The sequence below is a fragment of the Manis pentadactyla genome, chromosome 10 (assembly GCF_030020395.1).
Source record: "Manis pentadactyla isolate mManPen7 chromosome 10, mManPen7.hap1, whole genome shotgun sequence".
Taxonomy (NCBI): domain Eukaryota; kingdom Metazoa; phylum Chordata; class Mammalia; order Pholidota; family Manidae; genus Manis; species Manis pentadactyla.
Genome location: NC_080028.1, coordinates 10,404,215 through 10,421,005, shown reverse-complemented (window position 1 = coordinate 10,421,005; position 16,791 = coordinate 10,404,215). Strand labels below are relative to the sequence as shown.

At 55.9% G+C, this 16,791-nt stretch overlaps 1 protein-coding gene across 4 annotated transcripts in view; it reads left to right on the top strand.

The window, feature by feature from the left end:
- CYTH4 (cytohesin 4) overlaps positions 1-16,791 on the top strand; it is a 32,850-nt gene that overhangs the window by 9,397 nt on the left and 6,662 nt on the right. The window contains exons 4-13 of one of the 4 annotated variants that reach the window (XM_036891365.2): positions 413-479; positions 1,925-2,043; positions 3,081-3,161; positions 4,517-4,629; positions 6,531-6,679; positions 12,233-12,344; positions 13,669-13,745; positions 14,106-14,177; positions 14,675-14,829; positions 15,735-15,856. In XM_036891365.2, coding sequence (XP_036747260.1) covers positions 413-479; positions 1,925-2,043; positions 3,081-3,161; positions 4,517-4,629; positions 6,531-6,679; positions 12,233-12,344; positions 13,669-13,745; positions 14,106-14,177; positions 14,675-14,829; positions 15,735-15,807 — 1,018 coding nt within the window. In that variant the 3' untranslated portion in view covers positions 15,808-15,856. Of the gene's footprint in view, positions 1-412; positions 480-1,877; positions 2,044-3,080; positions 3,162-4,516; positions 4,630-6,530; positions 6,680-12,232; positions 12,345-13,668; positions 13,746-14,105; positions 14,178-14,674; positions 14,837-15,734; positions 15,857-16,791 lie in introns of those variants that run through there. The other 3 variants (XM_057486389.1, XM_036891361.2, XM_057486388.1) reach the window with 3 other exon arrangements.

Below are 16,791 nucleotides of genomic sequence, written 5' to 3'. Positions count from 1 at the left end.
TGTCCATGGAAATCACCCCTGCCCCTGGCACCCCTTAGGTCTCTGATGCTCTGGCGTCTACCTTTCCAGGCCCCACCCACAAACGCACAGGCACACAGGCATAGCCCTGTGTCTCCAGATTCCCTGTTCCAGCCCCAACAGTAACAATGGAACATCTACAGAGCACCACCTACCACCAGGTCTCTTCAGTGCTTCAACATCTCAACAATGGGAGGAGGCAGGCGGTGCTGTCACCCCCACTATACAGATGAGGAAACTGGGTCCTGGAGAGAAGTGACTCACCCTAAGCAGCTTAGCCAGCAAGTGGGGGAGCAGGATTCACCGCAGGATTCTAGCTGAGGAGGGCATCCTTGACTGGGGGGAGGCGTCCAGGGCCCTGGGGCAGTCCAGGCTGACATCTCCATGTCCACAGCCGGATGGCCCAGAAGGAGAAGGAGCTATGCATTGGGCGCAAGAAATTCAACATGGATCCCATGAAGGTGGGCAGCTGTCGGGTCCTGGGTCATGGGGCCGGGGGAGCTGCATGCCGGGCGCCTGCACAATGTCCTCGTGTTCCCTTTAACTGACCCTTACAGATAAGGAAACTGAGGTCCAGCAGGGCTCAGCATCTTGACCAATGCCCCTACGGCCTGTCGTGGCTGGGGGTTCGGTCATGCCACAGTATCGCAGCCCTGGGCCTGAGCAGGGAGCCAGGAGCCTGGGCTCTGGGCTGGTTTCCTCCTGTGCGAGTAGGGCTTCGGGCAGTGAGGCCTTAGATTCTGGGGCTCAGTCTTCAGAAGTGTCCTCCAGCCACCAGACTGGGGGAGCCAGTCCAGGAGCGCTGGCACTCAGAGCCCAGAGCTCAGAGACTACTGTCCCCACTCCTATCCCCCACCCCACCCCCACTGGCCGCGGAGCAGCCCCAGCCCCCACCTCCCACCCCAGGCGGCAGCAGGCCCCTTTTACACGGAAACAGAGACAGGAGGAAGCCACAGGCTGACACGCAGAGGTGGGGAACTGCTCTGGCCTAGAAGGCTGCCTCTCTTCCCCATCGCAGGCCCAGTGTCACACACACCCAGTCACCTCCTACAGCTGCAGAAATCGGGCTCCTGCCTCCATGCACACAGAACACACACACTAACTCACACTCCCCCCCCACCCGATCACCTGGGAGGGGCCACTGAAGGATCCCCATGACCCTCTGCTTGTCTCTTAGGCCCCCCCACAATCTGCCCCCACCTTCCAGCAACCTCTTCTCCAGGAGGAACGGGGACACAAAGGAACCGTCACAGGAAAGCGGGACCAACCCCTCAAACTCCTACAACTAGCAGTGCAGACTCTAAGTGCCTGGGTAGCGGGGAGAGGTATTTGTGGTATTATCCAATCAGAAGAGCAGGTTTCAGCGGGGTGGGTGGGGTCACTCCCACTTTCATATAGAAGGGCCGGAAAGGCATCACAATGGAAACTGTCTACCTCGGAGAGATGGGACTTGGATAATTTCCTCTTTTCAATGCAGCTGTTCTTTTTCTAATTTTTATACAATGGACACAGATTATTGTGAGAAAAAATGAAACACAGTTTTAAAATAATATGAATTTTAAGGGGACAAAAGGAATGACTGAATCATTGAATCTTAAAATTATAAATTTATAGAATCATTGAAGCATATGATCAAAGAGCATCAGACTGAAGCCGACTCTGGGGAGCATCTGGCATGAACCTGGTTCATTGCAGGAGCTCATCTCTCTTTGCATGCCTCCAGGAATGGAGAACTCACTACCTCACAAAGGCAGCTTCTATTAAGGAGGGACACAACTTCCCCGAACAGGCTGTGCCAGTGCCAAATGCCAGGTCCCAGGGCTTCTGGCCATGGAGGCTCCCTCCCTTCCTCCTCCCAGGCCGGCTGCTGTGCAGGGGCTGCTCATGGGCTCTGTACCACCTCCAGGGCATCCAGTATCTCACTGAGCATAAGCTGCTGAGCGCTGACGTCCAGGACATCGCCCAGTTCCTGTACAAGGGTGAGGGCCTCAACAAGACAGCCATCGGCACCTACCTGGGGGAGAGGTAAGGGGGGTGGGGCCTCAGCGAGGCAGGGAACGAGGGTGTGCAGGTATGCACAGGGGTGTATGTGTGTGTGTGTCTGCAAATGAGTGAGGAGTGATTATGTTAGGAAAGTCATAACTGGGCTTGAGGGCATTAACTGATCACTCCCTTCCAGATTCTGAACCAAAGCCTGCCTCCCTTTCTTCATTTATTCAACAAATAAATTTTTTTAGTATCTACTGTGTGCCAGGCAGTGTTCTAATCCCTGGATTTACACCAGTGAAGAAGACAGAAATTTCTTGCCCTCAGGGAGGTATATTCTAATGGGGAAAACAGATCCCAAAATATGTTGGAAAATTGTAAATTCTTTGGAATACAAATAAAGCAGGAAATGGAGGTTTCTGCCGTTCCCAAACAAAGGGAACGGCACATGCAAAGGTCCCAGGGTAAAAGCATACTGAAGGAACAGCAGGCTGGTGAGATCCCAGGTCAGCAGTGTCATACACCCATCCACCACCCTGTGGGGTGGGAAGCAAACTATAAAGGACAAGGGCAGAGCTGGGCCAGAGAGTGAGCGACCCCTCTCCCAGGCTCCCCAGAGGACATGCTCCGTCTGCTGCACAAACAGGAACGCAGGGGGCAGGAAAGGCAGCACTTCCTGATTGAAGAGCTGGGCAGAGGGAAGAGATGGGGGTAGGCATGCTTCTCTCCATTTCACAGATGAGGACACTGGGGCTTGAGGAGGTCAAGGGGTTTGAGTGGGGTCACCCAGGCAGGAACTGACCGAGGAAGGATTTGACTCAGGGCTGCTCCAAAGCCACAGCACCCCTCCCGGGTGAGGACTGTGCTGGTGAGCCGTGGCGGGGAGGACGTGGGTGTGCACGTCAGGGTAGGGGGTGGTCATGTGGGTCAGACAGATGTGAACAGACCAGACGGTGGCTGGATCCAGAAGGAGGACGTCTCTCCCCTGCTTGCCTCCCTCTAACTCAACCCCCTCCAGGAGGTGGTGCCAGCAAGTCCCCAAGTGTGTTCCATCCTCCCTTCTGCCCTTTCCCCAGGGATCCCACCAATCTGAAGGTCCTCCAGGCCTTCGTGGACTGCCACGAGTTTGCCAACCTCAACCTCGTCCAGGCCCTCAGGTGAGGGGTCTGGGGGCAAGGGCCTGGCACAGCATATGGAGGGGGGCAGGAGTAGTTGGGGGCATCAGGACCCATATGGCCAAAACCTTAGCAAAGCATCAGGGGCAAGGAGTCACAATTAATTAATGACAGTGCCCGCCTCGCCGAGCTGAGGTTAAAGAGACAGTAGCCGTGGACTGCCTGGAACAGCGCCTGGCCACTACTACTGCCACTGGCACGACTACACCAGCACACTATTTTAGTAATATTTATCATGGTAACCACTGTTACTACTGCCGTTCCCACTGCTTTTGGGGTTAGTACTTGTTTTATTTATTTTATTGATACAGCTTAGTATGTCGTATTTTTTTATTACTTATGATTTTCTACTTAGGATATTATTGTTGTTGCAGTATATGGGTTAGGAGCACAGACTCTGGAGCCAGACTGTCCAGTTCGTATCCCAGTTCTGCTACTCCCCCCTTGAGCAAGTCACAAAAGCCTGTCTGGGCCTCAGGTTCTTCATCTGTAATATGGGCATAATAATAGTACCAATCTCACTGAGTTTAAGGACTAAAATGAGAAAGTGCTTAGAATTCGTCCATAGTAAGTGCCTAGTAAGTGTTGCTGCTGTGGTTAATGCCCAGCCCCTGAGTTGGGGCATTTGATCTGGGCTTTGAAGGATGATTAGGAGTTTGTGGGGCAGAGAAGAAAGACGCCACCACCCTCCAAGCAGTGCAGCCTTCTCTCTAACAACCCTGCTCTTTAAGGGAGATGGGTAGGTGGTTGGGAGTCTTCAATATTCATTCATTGATTCATTCATTCACTTATTCATTTGTTCATCCTTCCATTCATTCAACAAGCCTTTTCTGAGCACTTCCTGGGTGCCCGGGCTTGGGTGATGCCCAGTGGGAGAGGTGAGGGGAACAGTCACAGCCCTGACCCTCAGCGAACTTACTCTGAAGCTGTGGAAACCACCAACTTCCAGAGCTGGAGGCTTAGCTTCCAAGAAGGGAGGCCCAGCCGAGGGAAAGCGTCACCCAGGCCCTCTCCGCCCGATCCCAGGGCCCAGTGGCCGGAACCGAGGCAGGCAGAGGACCCCTGATGAGTCAAAACAGACTGTGCCACAAATGGTGCTGGGCCTCGATGGGCTCAGCTCCCGTATTCCAGAAGAAAGGGCACTTCTTGGCTCCTTCCAGCAGGTTTGGTCCTCACAAGGACAGATTCCACTCATCCCTCCCCATGAGCCTAGGTGACAGGCGCAGATTCTCCCCTTTACAGGATAAAGAGACTAAGGCTGGGAGAGGCAGAGCAGCTTACCTGCACCTCCCTGAGGGCCTCCCACCCGGACACCCACAGCCCTGTTCCTCCCCCAGACAGTTTCTCTGGAGCTTCCGGCTGCCAGGAGAGGCCCAGAAGATCGACCGGATGATGGAGACCTTTGCCTCCCGCTACTGCCTCTGCAACCCCGGTGTCTTCCAGTCCACAGGTACCGGTGTGGGATGGGACCCCAGGTCCTAGGGCCCGTCAGCATTACCAGGCACAGATCTGCCTCCTGAGGCACCATGGCTACCCCATCCCCTCAGGTTTCCCCCAAGGACACAGACCCTGGGAGCCCAGATCCCTCAGGAACCTTCACTAAGCACCAGCTCTGTGCCAGGCACTCTGCTGTGTGCTTGTCAGACAGAGCTATCTCAGGCATGATCCCCAGGAGAGGAGGCAGGAACGAGGGTGGCACAGGGTGCTGAGGCAGCAGTACCTGTCTGAGGGCAGGAGTGAGGGAATCAGCATATCTAGGATAGCTTCTCAGAGGCAGTGGGGTCTGAGTGAGGTTTTAAAGGATGAATAGGAGTTTTCCAGGAGGTCAAGGGGAGAAAGGGCCTTTGTGGCAGGAGTTTTAGTTTGAGCAAAGGCCCAGAAGCATGAAACAGCCTGGGTATGATGTAGGGGGCACAGATATCAACAAAGTTCAGTCCTCCGTACCCCCACTCCCAGGGGCGTGGGTGAGAAATCCTCATGGCAGATTTGCCCTGGCCTCTTCTCTAGATCTCAAGTTACCATAATAGCAATAATCAATTCCATTAACTGAGCATTCTTCACGAGCTAGTTGTGTTACCTATGCAAAGTCATTTAATCCTCACATCCACCCCATGAGTTCAGTAGCATTCTCGTCCCCACAGAGAATATAGACTCAGAGAAACAAAGTGATGCATCCACGGATACACCACTTCTTGGCTGTGTGTCCGTGGACAAGCCCTGCAGAGCACTGGCCCTCCTTGGAGTGATACATAAATTGGATGTGTGCTCATTTATTATCTGTTAGCTGCATGAATCTAAATGTCCCACAAGGGTGGGGACCATATCAGACTCATTCACCAATGAATCCCCAGTCCACAGCCCTTCATGCATACTCAATAAATATTTGTAAGAAGGAAGGAATTTTAAAGCAACAGATTTGAATCACAATCTAACTACTTAATTTTATGACCTTGGGCATGGAACTTAACCTTGCTGTGCCCCGGTCTCCTAGTCTGTGAAATGGGAAGGGTAACGGTCCCTGCCTCGTAGGCTTGTCATGGGGGCCTAAGGAGATTAGCACAGGGCAAGCCCCACAGCATCAGTGGTGGTGTGCCCAAAGTCGCGAGCCCTTTCAAGTGGCAGTGTTGCAGAGGTAGAATAATCTAGAACTTAAAGCTGTCTAGAACTTAAAGCTACTTCAAAATTGAATCTCCTCATGTCACAGATGGGGAAGCTGAGGCTCAGGGAAAGCAGGTAGTTTCCCAAGGTCAACTGGAGAGTTGAGGACCTAGCTGAACTTCCCTGGCTCTGGACCCAGGAACTAAAAACACCACAGAGTAGCAGTCACCTCCCTCCCAAATGCTCAGCAGCCTCGCTTTCGAGCACGTGACAGTCCGAATAAGGGAACAGGAGCTCCAGCCCCAGGAGCCCCACGATGCCAGCAAGGTTACCAAGCAGCACGTGATGGCGCCTGAACAGCGCTGCCAACAATAAATGTTCTCTGAGTTCCGAGGAGGCAGAGAACAGAGTGGGCAGGAGGGCAGGAAGGGCTCGGCAGGGAGGCTGGCTGGCGCTGGAGCTGGAAGGGACGGGTTTCCATGGGTAGAAAGGGAGGGGAGGGCACGCCTGGCAGGCGGCCCAGCAGGAGCAAAAGCACAGGGGTGGGAAGGCACAAGGGAAACGTGGCAGCTGAAGTTTGTGGGGAGCGGGAAGTCCGCTGAGATAGGGAGGTAAGGCCAGACCTCAAATGCCAAGCAAGGAGGACGAGGTGGACCTTCAGGCCATTGAGACAGCCAGTCCGTGGCCCCTAGGAGTCGGGGCAGAGGGAGAAAGACCGGGGCCAGGACTCTGACTTGCTGTCCCTTCCCACAGACACCTGCTATGTCCTGTCCTTCTCCATCATCATGCTCAACACCAGCCTCCACAACCCCAATGTCCGCGACAGGCCACCCTTCGAGCGCTTTGTGTCCATGAACCGGGGCATCAATGGCGGCAGCGACCTGCCGGAGGAGCAGCTGCGGGTAAGAGGGGCAAGGCCCCACCCACCCGGTCCCTGGCATCTGGGGGGGATCTGTCCTCGGGTGGACGGCTGGAGAGGGGCTCCTCTGGGATAGACCAGAATCCAATGGGGCTCTGCCGAGATGGACCGCCCAAGTGGGTGACCCCCCACAAAACAGACTGGTCCTGAGATGGGCCTCCCAGGTGGCCCCCATCTTAAGGAGGATATCCGAGATAGGCCCCTCAGGAGGTCCTCCCAAACATCACCCTTTAGGGAACTCTAGGCACCCATCATTTGCACCTTCCAGAAAGGGCTCCTCATGCAGCCCAGGCCTATTTCTTGGAATCCCAGATTCTTAGACTCCGCGTGTCAGAGCTAAAAATCCCCAGACTGTGCTCAAACCCCTCCATCTTCAGAGAGAAGGAAACACATCTTCCACAAGGCTGCATGTCAGCTGGAGCCAACCAGAACCCAGGCCTCCCATCTCCCCACCAAAGAGCCTCCACACCTACCACACTGCACCAGGCCCTGTGCCAGGCACAGGGCACCCGGGGATAAATCAACCACAGGCCGTGCCCAGACCAAGTTCAGGGTCTGGTGGGAAGATGATACATATGTGAATTACAACCAACACAACATAGTCATGCTGTGTTAACTATAGAAACATAGCTATGGAGAAACAGAGAACGCTATTATCACCCTCCTGGGGGCAGGGGAAGGGCACCATCCTGGAAGACTTCACAGAGGAAGTGACTTTTGAATTGGGTCTTAAAGGTTGAATGAGAGTTTTCTCAGGGAAGAATCAGGGAACAGTCATTCCAGAAAGAGGAATTGGCCAAAACCCAGGCCTGGCCTGGTTGGGAAAAAGAGGGGTGTCAGAGTGGTGACTAGGGTATGGTTAGGTATAGGCAGTGACTGGCAGCAAGGTGAGACCACAGTACCCAGGGCTTTGAATGACAGCCTTGCAGTTTGCCTGTTTCCTATGAGCAACACGGAGCTAGGAGCAGTTTTGTAAACACAGGAGTGAGATTGAAAGTCTGGCTCAGCAAAAATGAACTGACAGTTCTTTTCTAGGACTAAAGACACCCCAGAGCTCCATGGAGCTTCAGTCCCCTGTGGGTTAGAGCTTGGCAGGAGGAGAGGGGAGGGTGTGAACCCCACCCTCCCACCAGAGCATTTGTGCACCTCCTGCTACAGAAGTCTGGGGGAGCCTGGGTCTGGAATGATTGCAGTGCCCCTCAGTGTTTGAGAGCTGCCACACCCTCAGCTCCCCACCCTCTTTGGCCCCCAAAGGAGAAGGTTCACCATGGGGGTGGCAGAGAAGGGACATGGCCTTAGAATGAGGGCTTGAGAGTTGGTTAGAGCTCAGCTCAAATCCCATCTCCCTCATTTGCCTGCTGCATGGCCTAGGGCAGTGACTCGCCCTCTCTGATCCGAACCGCCATGCCCTCTACCAGGAGAGCAGCAACGGTGGTGACAGTCTCACAGAGCTGCTGAGAGTACTAATTTTTTAAGATGTAAAGGGCATAGCCTGTGCCAGGTACATAGTACCAGCTGGTGGCTATGTCACTATTAAGAATAATTAGCAATAATTAAAAAACCCCAGCCCTTAGTAAAATGCCAGAACACAAAAGGCATTTGAGCATTGGTAACTCATCGCACTGGGGCATCCTGGCAGGAAGCCGTGCACATCTAGTCTGGCAGGTAATGAGTTAACGACATGCCAGCACCAGTCTTGCTGGAGCTCCCAGGTGCCACATTACTGCTTCGGCCCCCAGTGAGCCTTCTTCCGCATTTCTCTCCTTTGGTATTTTACCCAGTTCAAGTCTTTTGTTAATAACAATGCCCTGCATTTGTATAGAGCTTGTGACTTTCTTCTCATAGGGCTTTTGGGTCTATTATCTCAATTTAGCTTCAAACTCTGCCTAGGAGGTCTGGGAAGCATTTATTATTCTCCTTGGCAGCCAAGAGAGGCAGACACGGAGCAGGGAAAAGAGCAGAGGGTTGGAGTTACAGCCATTTCCAAGTCCTGGCTCCCCCACTTTCTGGTTGTGTGACCTTAGGTAAGTTGCTTGACCTCTCTCAGCTCCCAGCTCATAGGATTATGTGGAGAAATATAAGGTATTTAGTAAAGTGCATGGTGTAGTTGGAGTGGCTAATTATTCCAGCAGCTTCCTGGGGCACAAAAAGAACCATCCAGGCCTGGTCCTTGCTATTCAAGGCTTCCATAGATAGCTGCTCTGGACTGGGGTTCTCCTCACCTTCTCTCTGGGCCCCATCTTCCCCATGTGTAAAGTAAGGACTTGGCTTTTAGCATTTTCAGACATTCAAGGTTTGCCACTTGGCAGAAAAATTCTCCGTGAAGCTACTCTAGCTTGGGTCCTGCTGAGGACATGTAACGCTTCTGAAAGCGTGGCCTGATTTATGAAATTAAATTGATACAGATATATTACCTGAAGAGAGATCTCCCCCAGGGCATGCAGACCACGAGGATACACGGCTGGGAAAGGCTTCGGAGAGGGAGGGTAGGTGGGGGACAGGTGGGCTAAACCCATCTTTCCCTGGCCATCCTAATGGGGATGGGGCAGAAGGCCTAAGAGATTCAGGGCAAAGGTCATAGACTTAGAGGATGGGAGATAAAACCCCAGCTCTACCCTCATGGTACCGTGTGACCTTGAGTGTGAGCCTCAGTTTCTTCATCTGCCAAGTGGGCTTATGACACTGCCCTCATGATGTTCTCCTGAGCAGAGATAATGCGTTTCAAGCACCTGGCATGTGGCACGCACCTGAGAAATGCTGAGAGGGGAAGTACTCACCTTGACAGCTGCCTGGAGAGGAAGCTAGGGTGGACGAGGGGAAGAAAAGAGGACAAGAAGGACAGCTCTCCACCCTCTGGTGTTACAAGTGGAGAAACTGAGGCCCAGACAGGAAACGGTCTCCCAGTTCAGACACCTTCTGCTGCAGGCAGCCCGGGACCTCCTGGGTCCTTGTCCAAGCATCACCATGAGAACTGACTGTGCACCAGGCCCAGTTCTAGGCCCTTCATGTTCTCATCAAGTCCTCCCAACAACCTTAGGCAGTGGATCCCATCCCCAGTTTACAGCAAAGGAAACTGAGCTCCAAGGAAGGTAGCCGGCCAGGGGTCTCACAGCTTGTAAGGGGCTCACATTTGAATCCCTGTCTGTCTGACCCCAGAGCCCTTCTTTCTGCAGAAACCAGATGGAAGAAAACAGAAAAGTGCAGGGATCAATCTGGCTTCGGATCTGTCAGCTTCAGTCCCAGCTAGACCCAGGTGGTCAGTGAGGTCAGGATCCAGTCTAGTCTGTCCATGTCTCAGCAACCTCCCCCTCAAAATCAACTTCTGTTTTCAACAGGCTGTACCCAAGTTGTGGCAGAGGTGGCCTGGGCAGCTTCAGGGTTCCATCTTGCTTATCAGGTTAAACTAGAGTCCCAGAATTAAGACTTATTAACCGGCCTGGGTCACATGTCCCTTCCTGAGCCAGTCACTGTAGATAAAGATAAAATGCTCTGCTTAGCCGGGTGAGAGTCATTCACCCACCTCCTGGAGCTTCTGAGTTGGGAGCAGTGGTGTCAACCCCCTGAGCAGCCTGGACAGAAAGTGGGGGTGGGGGGTGTTGGTGACTCACAAGAGGTAAACAGATGGGGTGGGGAGGGATGGATGCAAGACCGGCAGAACTGCGGACGGTAGCTGTTGTCCTTCTCATCATGTCCACCCAGCCAGGCCCAGCGGTTTGGCGGTTGCCATGCAGGGGTGTTTTCTTACAGGGCAGGGGGGTGGGGTCTGGTGTTTGTAAGGGACAGGAAATGTGGGTGAACTGAGCTGTCTGTGGGGGCAGAATGTGCAGACTGATACAGCACCTGCAGAAGCTGCTGGGGGCCTCCTGCGGGTGTTGTGGAGAATGAGGCCCCTGTCTGCCACCCTGCCCACCTTCTGGGCCTTCCAAATATCTGTCTGTGCTGACGGCTTTGCTGACTAGGCCCTTGTGCAACCAGCGAGCCCCACTTGGGCCTGGGCAGGGGCGCAACAGGACTTCCCTGCTGCTCTAGAAGCAGCAGAGGCTCCCAAATCAGCACGCATCCCTGCTCCCCCCACACCCAGCCCGTTACAGCCAGGCTGAGGCAGGGACTCTGGGGCCCGCAGTCAGTCAGACACTTGCATGAAGCCCAGGAAAACCTGCTTCCAACCTTTGGGGGAATCAGACAGTACTTGTGAAATGATAACACAAGGAAATGATTTAATTATCTTAGAGATGGAGAGCCAGCATCGTGTCTGGTTTTAATAAGCAGAAATAGACAGTTTAGAATGTTTTTCCAAACACTTGGAAATCTGTTCACAGAATCCAGTGCCCTGTGGCAGGGGTTCAAAACACACAGGGATCACCCATCCCTGAGATCCACAACCCGCCCACAGCGGTGTCTCAGCCCTGGCTTGCACACCGCCAGTAGAAAAGAACTCACTACCCTATAAGGTTGTTTCTTCCGTATTTCAGCAATTCTAACTGCTAGAAAGTCCTCCATGGAGAACTGAGTTCTGCTTTCTGCGAATGCCCACCCCCACCATCGAAGCCCACCCAGAACAGGTCTCTGCCCTTGAGAGTCAAGGTCAGCATCCCACCTTGAGTCTCTCCAGCTGGGCTTCTTAACACAGGCAGTCAGACCCCCAACTCCCAGTAGCTCCTCCGTGGTCCCCGACCAGGAAGCACCTGGAAGTCTCTGCTACAGCAACCGAGCAAAAGAGGGGGCCCCTCCCCCCACGGGTGTTGCCTAAGAAGGCCTTGACCCTGACTGCTGTGCTCCAGAGCCTGCGTGTGTGCACACACACAGGTGAACATGTGGGGGTGTGTATAGGTCCCTGCTGAGCATCCTTGTCTCCAACCCTCAGACACGGGGGTCACAGTCTCTGACTCACTCATCTGACCTGTTAAGAGCAGCGCTGGGTGGTTGGGTCTTGAAGGCCTGAACTGTATTTCTCCCTCCTTTACATCCTCCCATGGACTTGGGGGAGGGGCTCTGACCCCTCTAGAGTCCATTTCCTTCCCACAGAATGCATTGTTCTCTCCATATTTCAGATGAGGACATAGCAGCTCAAAGAGGTTGAGGGACGTGCCTAGGGTCACACAGCCATGGAATGACTGAGCTGGGATTTTTAACCCAGACAGCCTGACCACAAAGCCAGATCTCTTACTTTGTGCCCCTGGCTAGAGTTCCAGGGAGGGGTGGGGAGTTGGGGACCATCATCCAGTGGGTAAGCAAAGAGTTACCAACCTGCTTAGGGCCGGGCCCTGAGGGAGGCCCCAGGGTGTGACCGCCAGGCCCTCCCTGGAGGAGCTCCTGACCTGGAGGGGGAGATCAACCCCAGCAAGCAAACTAATATGGAAATACTGACGGTGTGGGGGCAGTGGGTGAGGCAGGAGGCACAGCCCCTCTGAAGCACTCACCCCAACTTGCTCCACCAGCAGAGGGGAGGCACGACACGCGGGGGGCCAGCCAGGGCTCAGGCCCTGGGCTGGGAAGCACTGCACAGCCCAGCCTTTCTCTGCTTCTCCCCGCTTAGAACCTCTTCGACAGCATCAAGAGTGAGCCCTTCTCCATCCCTGAGGACGACGGCAATGACCTCACTCACACCTTCTTCAACCCTGACCTTGAGGGCTGGCTGCTCAAGCTGGGTGAGATGCACACCCATGCACATGGCTGACACATGCACACGCATTCACATGCAGCTCAGGTGTGGGATCAGGAAGGATTCCCAGATCTCCTGGCCCCCGGTGCCACCCGCTGCCTGCCTCACCCCTCCATCTGTCTGTCCTGGAAAGAAGGGGAGAGTGGGGATGAGGGGCTGAGAGATCTACAGACAGACCCTTCAACTGCAGGTCTGTGCCCCTTCTCAGAGAGCTTCCCATGCCCCGTGAGGCTAGGGCACCTGCCTGAGGCCACACCGCCAGCTGAGCAGTAGATTTTGGTGGGCAGAGGGTTGGGTGATGGGGGAGGGAGCGGGACAGGATGCGGATCTGGGGAGCCTCCTCTCAACGTGACCAGGGGCAGGGCCTTGGGCCTGCAGAGGGGAGCTGGGGTGGGTGTGCACTGCAGCTGCTGGATCTGAGGGGGAACCACAGGCCCAGTCGTCCGCCCCTGCCCCCACGCATATTCCTGGATGCCTCCCCAGCAGGGGCAGCACAGCCAGGGACAGTGGCCTTCCAAAGCAGGTGAGGACAGACACCGTGTGCTGGGGCAGGGGACTTGGCCTGGTGCCCCCCCAAGCGGCCCTCTCTCCACACCCACAGCCCAGCCAAGCCTTCTGCTCTTGCCCACCTGACTATTCTGAGCCCCAGGGAGGCCCTAAGTCACAGATCCCAGTTCCTCTACTCATGTGCTGGTGGTCAGGTTCTTTAGCCTCAATTCCCACAGCTGTGAAATGGGGCTAGTGATCTCTGGTAGGGCTAAATGTGTAGCAAATTGGCCAAGCACTTGGGCTCTGGAGCTAGGACACCAGGTGGAATCTCAACTCTGCCGCAGGACCTTGAGCTGATAACTTAGCCTCTCTGTGCCTCAGTCTCCTCATCTATAAAATGGGTTAATGATGCTCCCTTCCTCATAGATTGTTACAAGAATTGATCAGTGAATACTTTCCATAAACCTCTATAATGTTTCCTGGTAAATGACAGATGAAGAGCCTAGCACAGTGCCAGGAAGGCAGCAAGCCAAGAATGAAAGGAGGGGAGAGGGCAGCAGGAAAGTGCAGGGAATGGCCAGCCATTATTCCTGGGGCCTGATGGTGGTGGAGCCTAGAATGGGCGGCAAACAGCTCAGGGGAAGCCTGGGGTTGGTGGGAGCTGCTAAGGTATTTGAGTGAGGAAGGGATAGAGCTGAGAGAAATGTGGCAGGCTATGCGGTAGGGGTCTCAGCTGGGGCCAGAGGAAAGCATTGGAGGCCCTGCCCTTCAGTGGCCCAGGGAGGAGAAGCACGGGTTGATGCGCTACTGACCTCTTGCAGGGGGTCGCGTGAAGACATGGAAGAGGCGCTGGTTCATCCTGACTGACAGCTGCCTCTACTACTTCGAGTTCACCACGGTGAGCAGGGGCCTCCTGAGCCTTACCTGCCCCACCCCGAGCCCCCTTCTGGACTCCCAGTAAGCACTGGACTGAGAGAGCTTGGGGCCTCTTTGAGATCATTGAGTCCACCTGCACACCCATTTTACAGATGGGAAAACAGCTGCAAAGAGGAGGAGGGGCTGGGCCAAGGTCCAAGGCAGAGCTGGACCTTCAAGTGGAGTCTCCTCTCAGCTGGGGCTCTCCTCATGCTGCCCCCCTGCCCCATCCAGGGCTGGGCTGTCTGGGAAGATGGGTGCACCCTGCCCCACATGTTCACTCCCTGCCTTCAACCTCAAGGCTCCTCCTGCTGATTGTGACCCCCCTCCTGCTCCCCTGCAGGACAAGGAGCCACGGGGAATCATACCCCTGGAGAACCTCTCAGTGCAGAAGGTGGATGACCCCAAGAAGCCAGTAGGTGTCAGGGTGGTGGCCTGAGAAGCTGCTGCTGGGCAGGGGTGGGGGTGGGGGAAAGGGGGTGGGGATGTTTCCAAACAGGGTGGGAGGAGAAGGTGGCTGGGCTGGACCCTGCTGTGCTGTGACCCCTTCCGTGCCACTCAGCACTGCCTGGCCCCACTCCTGGGCATCAAAAGGGCCTGGTCTCATTGTCTCTCAGAGCCTGCCTCTGACCTGGCTGACCTTGCTCCTTTCTGAGCCTCAGTTTCTGTCAACTGGGGATTTTAGGGAATACGGTGGGTTTAGGTGGAGGCTGGCACCTGGTAAGTTGTCCGAGTGGGGAGTCGCAGCTCCTGTCCATGTGCCTCTCACAGGAAGCAGGCTGGGGCGGCATGGGTTCTGCTGCCGGTCCCTGCGCTGGTCCCGCCCACGGGTCCAGGCCTCTCTGAGCCTCCCAGTGCAGCCGCCCTCTCCTCTGTCTCCTGCCCTGCCCTCACGGGGCTCCCTCCCCACAGTTTTGCCTGGAGCTCTACAACCCCAGCTGCCGGGGCCAGAAGATAAAAGCCTGCAAGACAGACGGCGATGGCAAGGTGGTGGAGGGCAAGCACGAGTCTTACCGGATCTCAGCCCCCAGTGCTGAGGAGCGGGACCAGTGGATCGAGGCCATCCGGTAAGAGGTGGCTGGGCCAGCGGAGTGAACCTCCTGTCACCTTCCAGAAGCCCCTGCTCCTCTCTGGGTCTTGTTTCCTTGTCTGTAAAGGGGGCTGACTCCAGAATCTCCCTCCTGTTTCCCTCGTGTGAGTCCCTTCCACCCATATTCTATGAGCACTGCCTCCACGCCAGCACAGGGGCAGCCCCGGGGACACAGGGAAGGGAGACCAACGTCCTGGGGCTGAGGGAGGATCACTTGAGATGTGGCGTGTAAAGCTAAGTGCCCAGCACCTGGCACTTACTTGGTAAATGCCCGTGAATGGTGCTCTGTTAGCATCAAGATCTGAAGCGGCCCTGGAAAGACGTGGTGGAGGGAAGGGCTTTCCAGAGGGGAGGGCCAGGGCAGGCAAAGACGAGAAGCCACTGTGCGTCCCGCCTGGACGGCACCCCGGAGTCCCGGGTGGCTGGTGCTGGGCAGCCGGGGGCCTGGCTGTGCAGGGATGAGGTAGTGGGAGATGAGGCTGCTGAGGACGGCAAGGCCTTGGTCACCATGGCAACAAGCCTGGGGTCCTCCTGGGGGCACTGGGGAGCCACAGACTGGTAAACAGAGAAGGAGTGTGGCCACGTGAGAAAGGCTGGAGTGGAGAGGCTGGCTTTAAGATGTCACAATGGGCAGTGGAGGGAGAAGTGCAGAGACATTTGGGGGCAGAATTCCCAAGGCCCTCAGCTCTCCGGCCCCGCCCACAGGGCTCTGGGTCAGGCCAGCCAGGCCTGGCTGAGTCCCTGTCGGGGTCTTCCGCCTTCCCCTGCAGCAGGGCAGGCCGACCCCTCCACGGGAGAGCTACATCCCTACGGCGAGCCCCGGGAGACGAGAGCCCCTGTGAGCCAGCCCAGCCCTGAAATCCTCACCTCCTCTCATTCTAGAGCCAGCATCACCCGAGTCCCCTTCTACGACCTGGTCTCTGCCCGGAAGAAGAAGATTGCCAGCAAGCAGTGAGCTTCCCGGGAGGTGGTGCGAGGGAACAGGCGTCCCAGGAACCCCATGACCGGTGGTCCCTGGAGACCCACTTCCCACCCAGGGCCCCCTCCCCCATTTACTTCGAGAGGACAGGGGTGGGGAGGCAGGGTTCAGGAGGGTGGGTGGGCTCAGAGCCCTGAAGACCCTGGTGCTCAGCACCCAGCCACTGCCAGGGAAGACCCCTGGCGCCCCGCCCAAGTCCACTGCCGTAACGGCTGAGGAAAGCAGCTGAAGGGAAACCAGCCCAGACCCGGCACCCTGTCCTTCCTCTGGGCCCGCTAAGTGTCTGTTCCCACTCTGAAATGCGTCAGCCCTCACCGCAGGAGGGGCCCTCGAGGGCCTGAGTGCCTCCTGCCCTCGGCCACGGCAACACCTCCTCCCACTCAGGGGATTTCTCGGCAGCCCCTTGCCTGTCCTCAGCCTGGGCTTGGCTCTCCCTGCCTGAGGGACACACAGACACAGCTCAGACCCACGGACGGGACCACCGGGGGATGCCAGGAGCCCCGGAGAGGAGCCCAGACCCACCGGCTCAGCCTCAACTTCTGCCACGTCACACTCCTCTGGTTTGTGGAAAACTGCGGTGTGTGGATAGAAACGGCCTGGCCCCTCTGTCTCTGTGCCCCGCCCCACCAAGGCGACAGCAGGCACAGCGGCAGTGCGGGCCCCAGCGGTGCAGGAGCTGGCCCCTGCCTCCTCTCGGACGACGGACAGGAGTGTACGGGTCTCCCTAGGGAGCGTCTGGCTGGAGATGTCGGCCCTTGTTTACTGAGCTGGAGGGGGCTCTGGCCTGAGAAGCTGAGAGCAGAGTGGGCTCCATCCTCAAGGAGGGCCCTTTGGGAAGAGGGGCAGGTAGACTCAGTGACAGAAAACATCCCAGACAGATGTACTCCAGCAGGACCGGCGGTACAGCCAAGAAGCCAAGAAGAGAGAGTTTTGTGAACTATGGATACCTAGAGGCAGCAG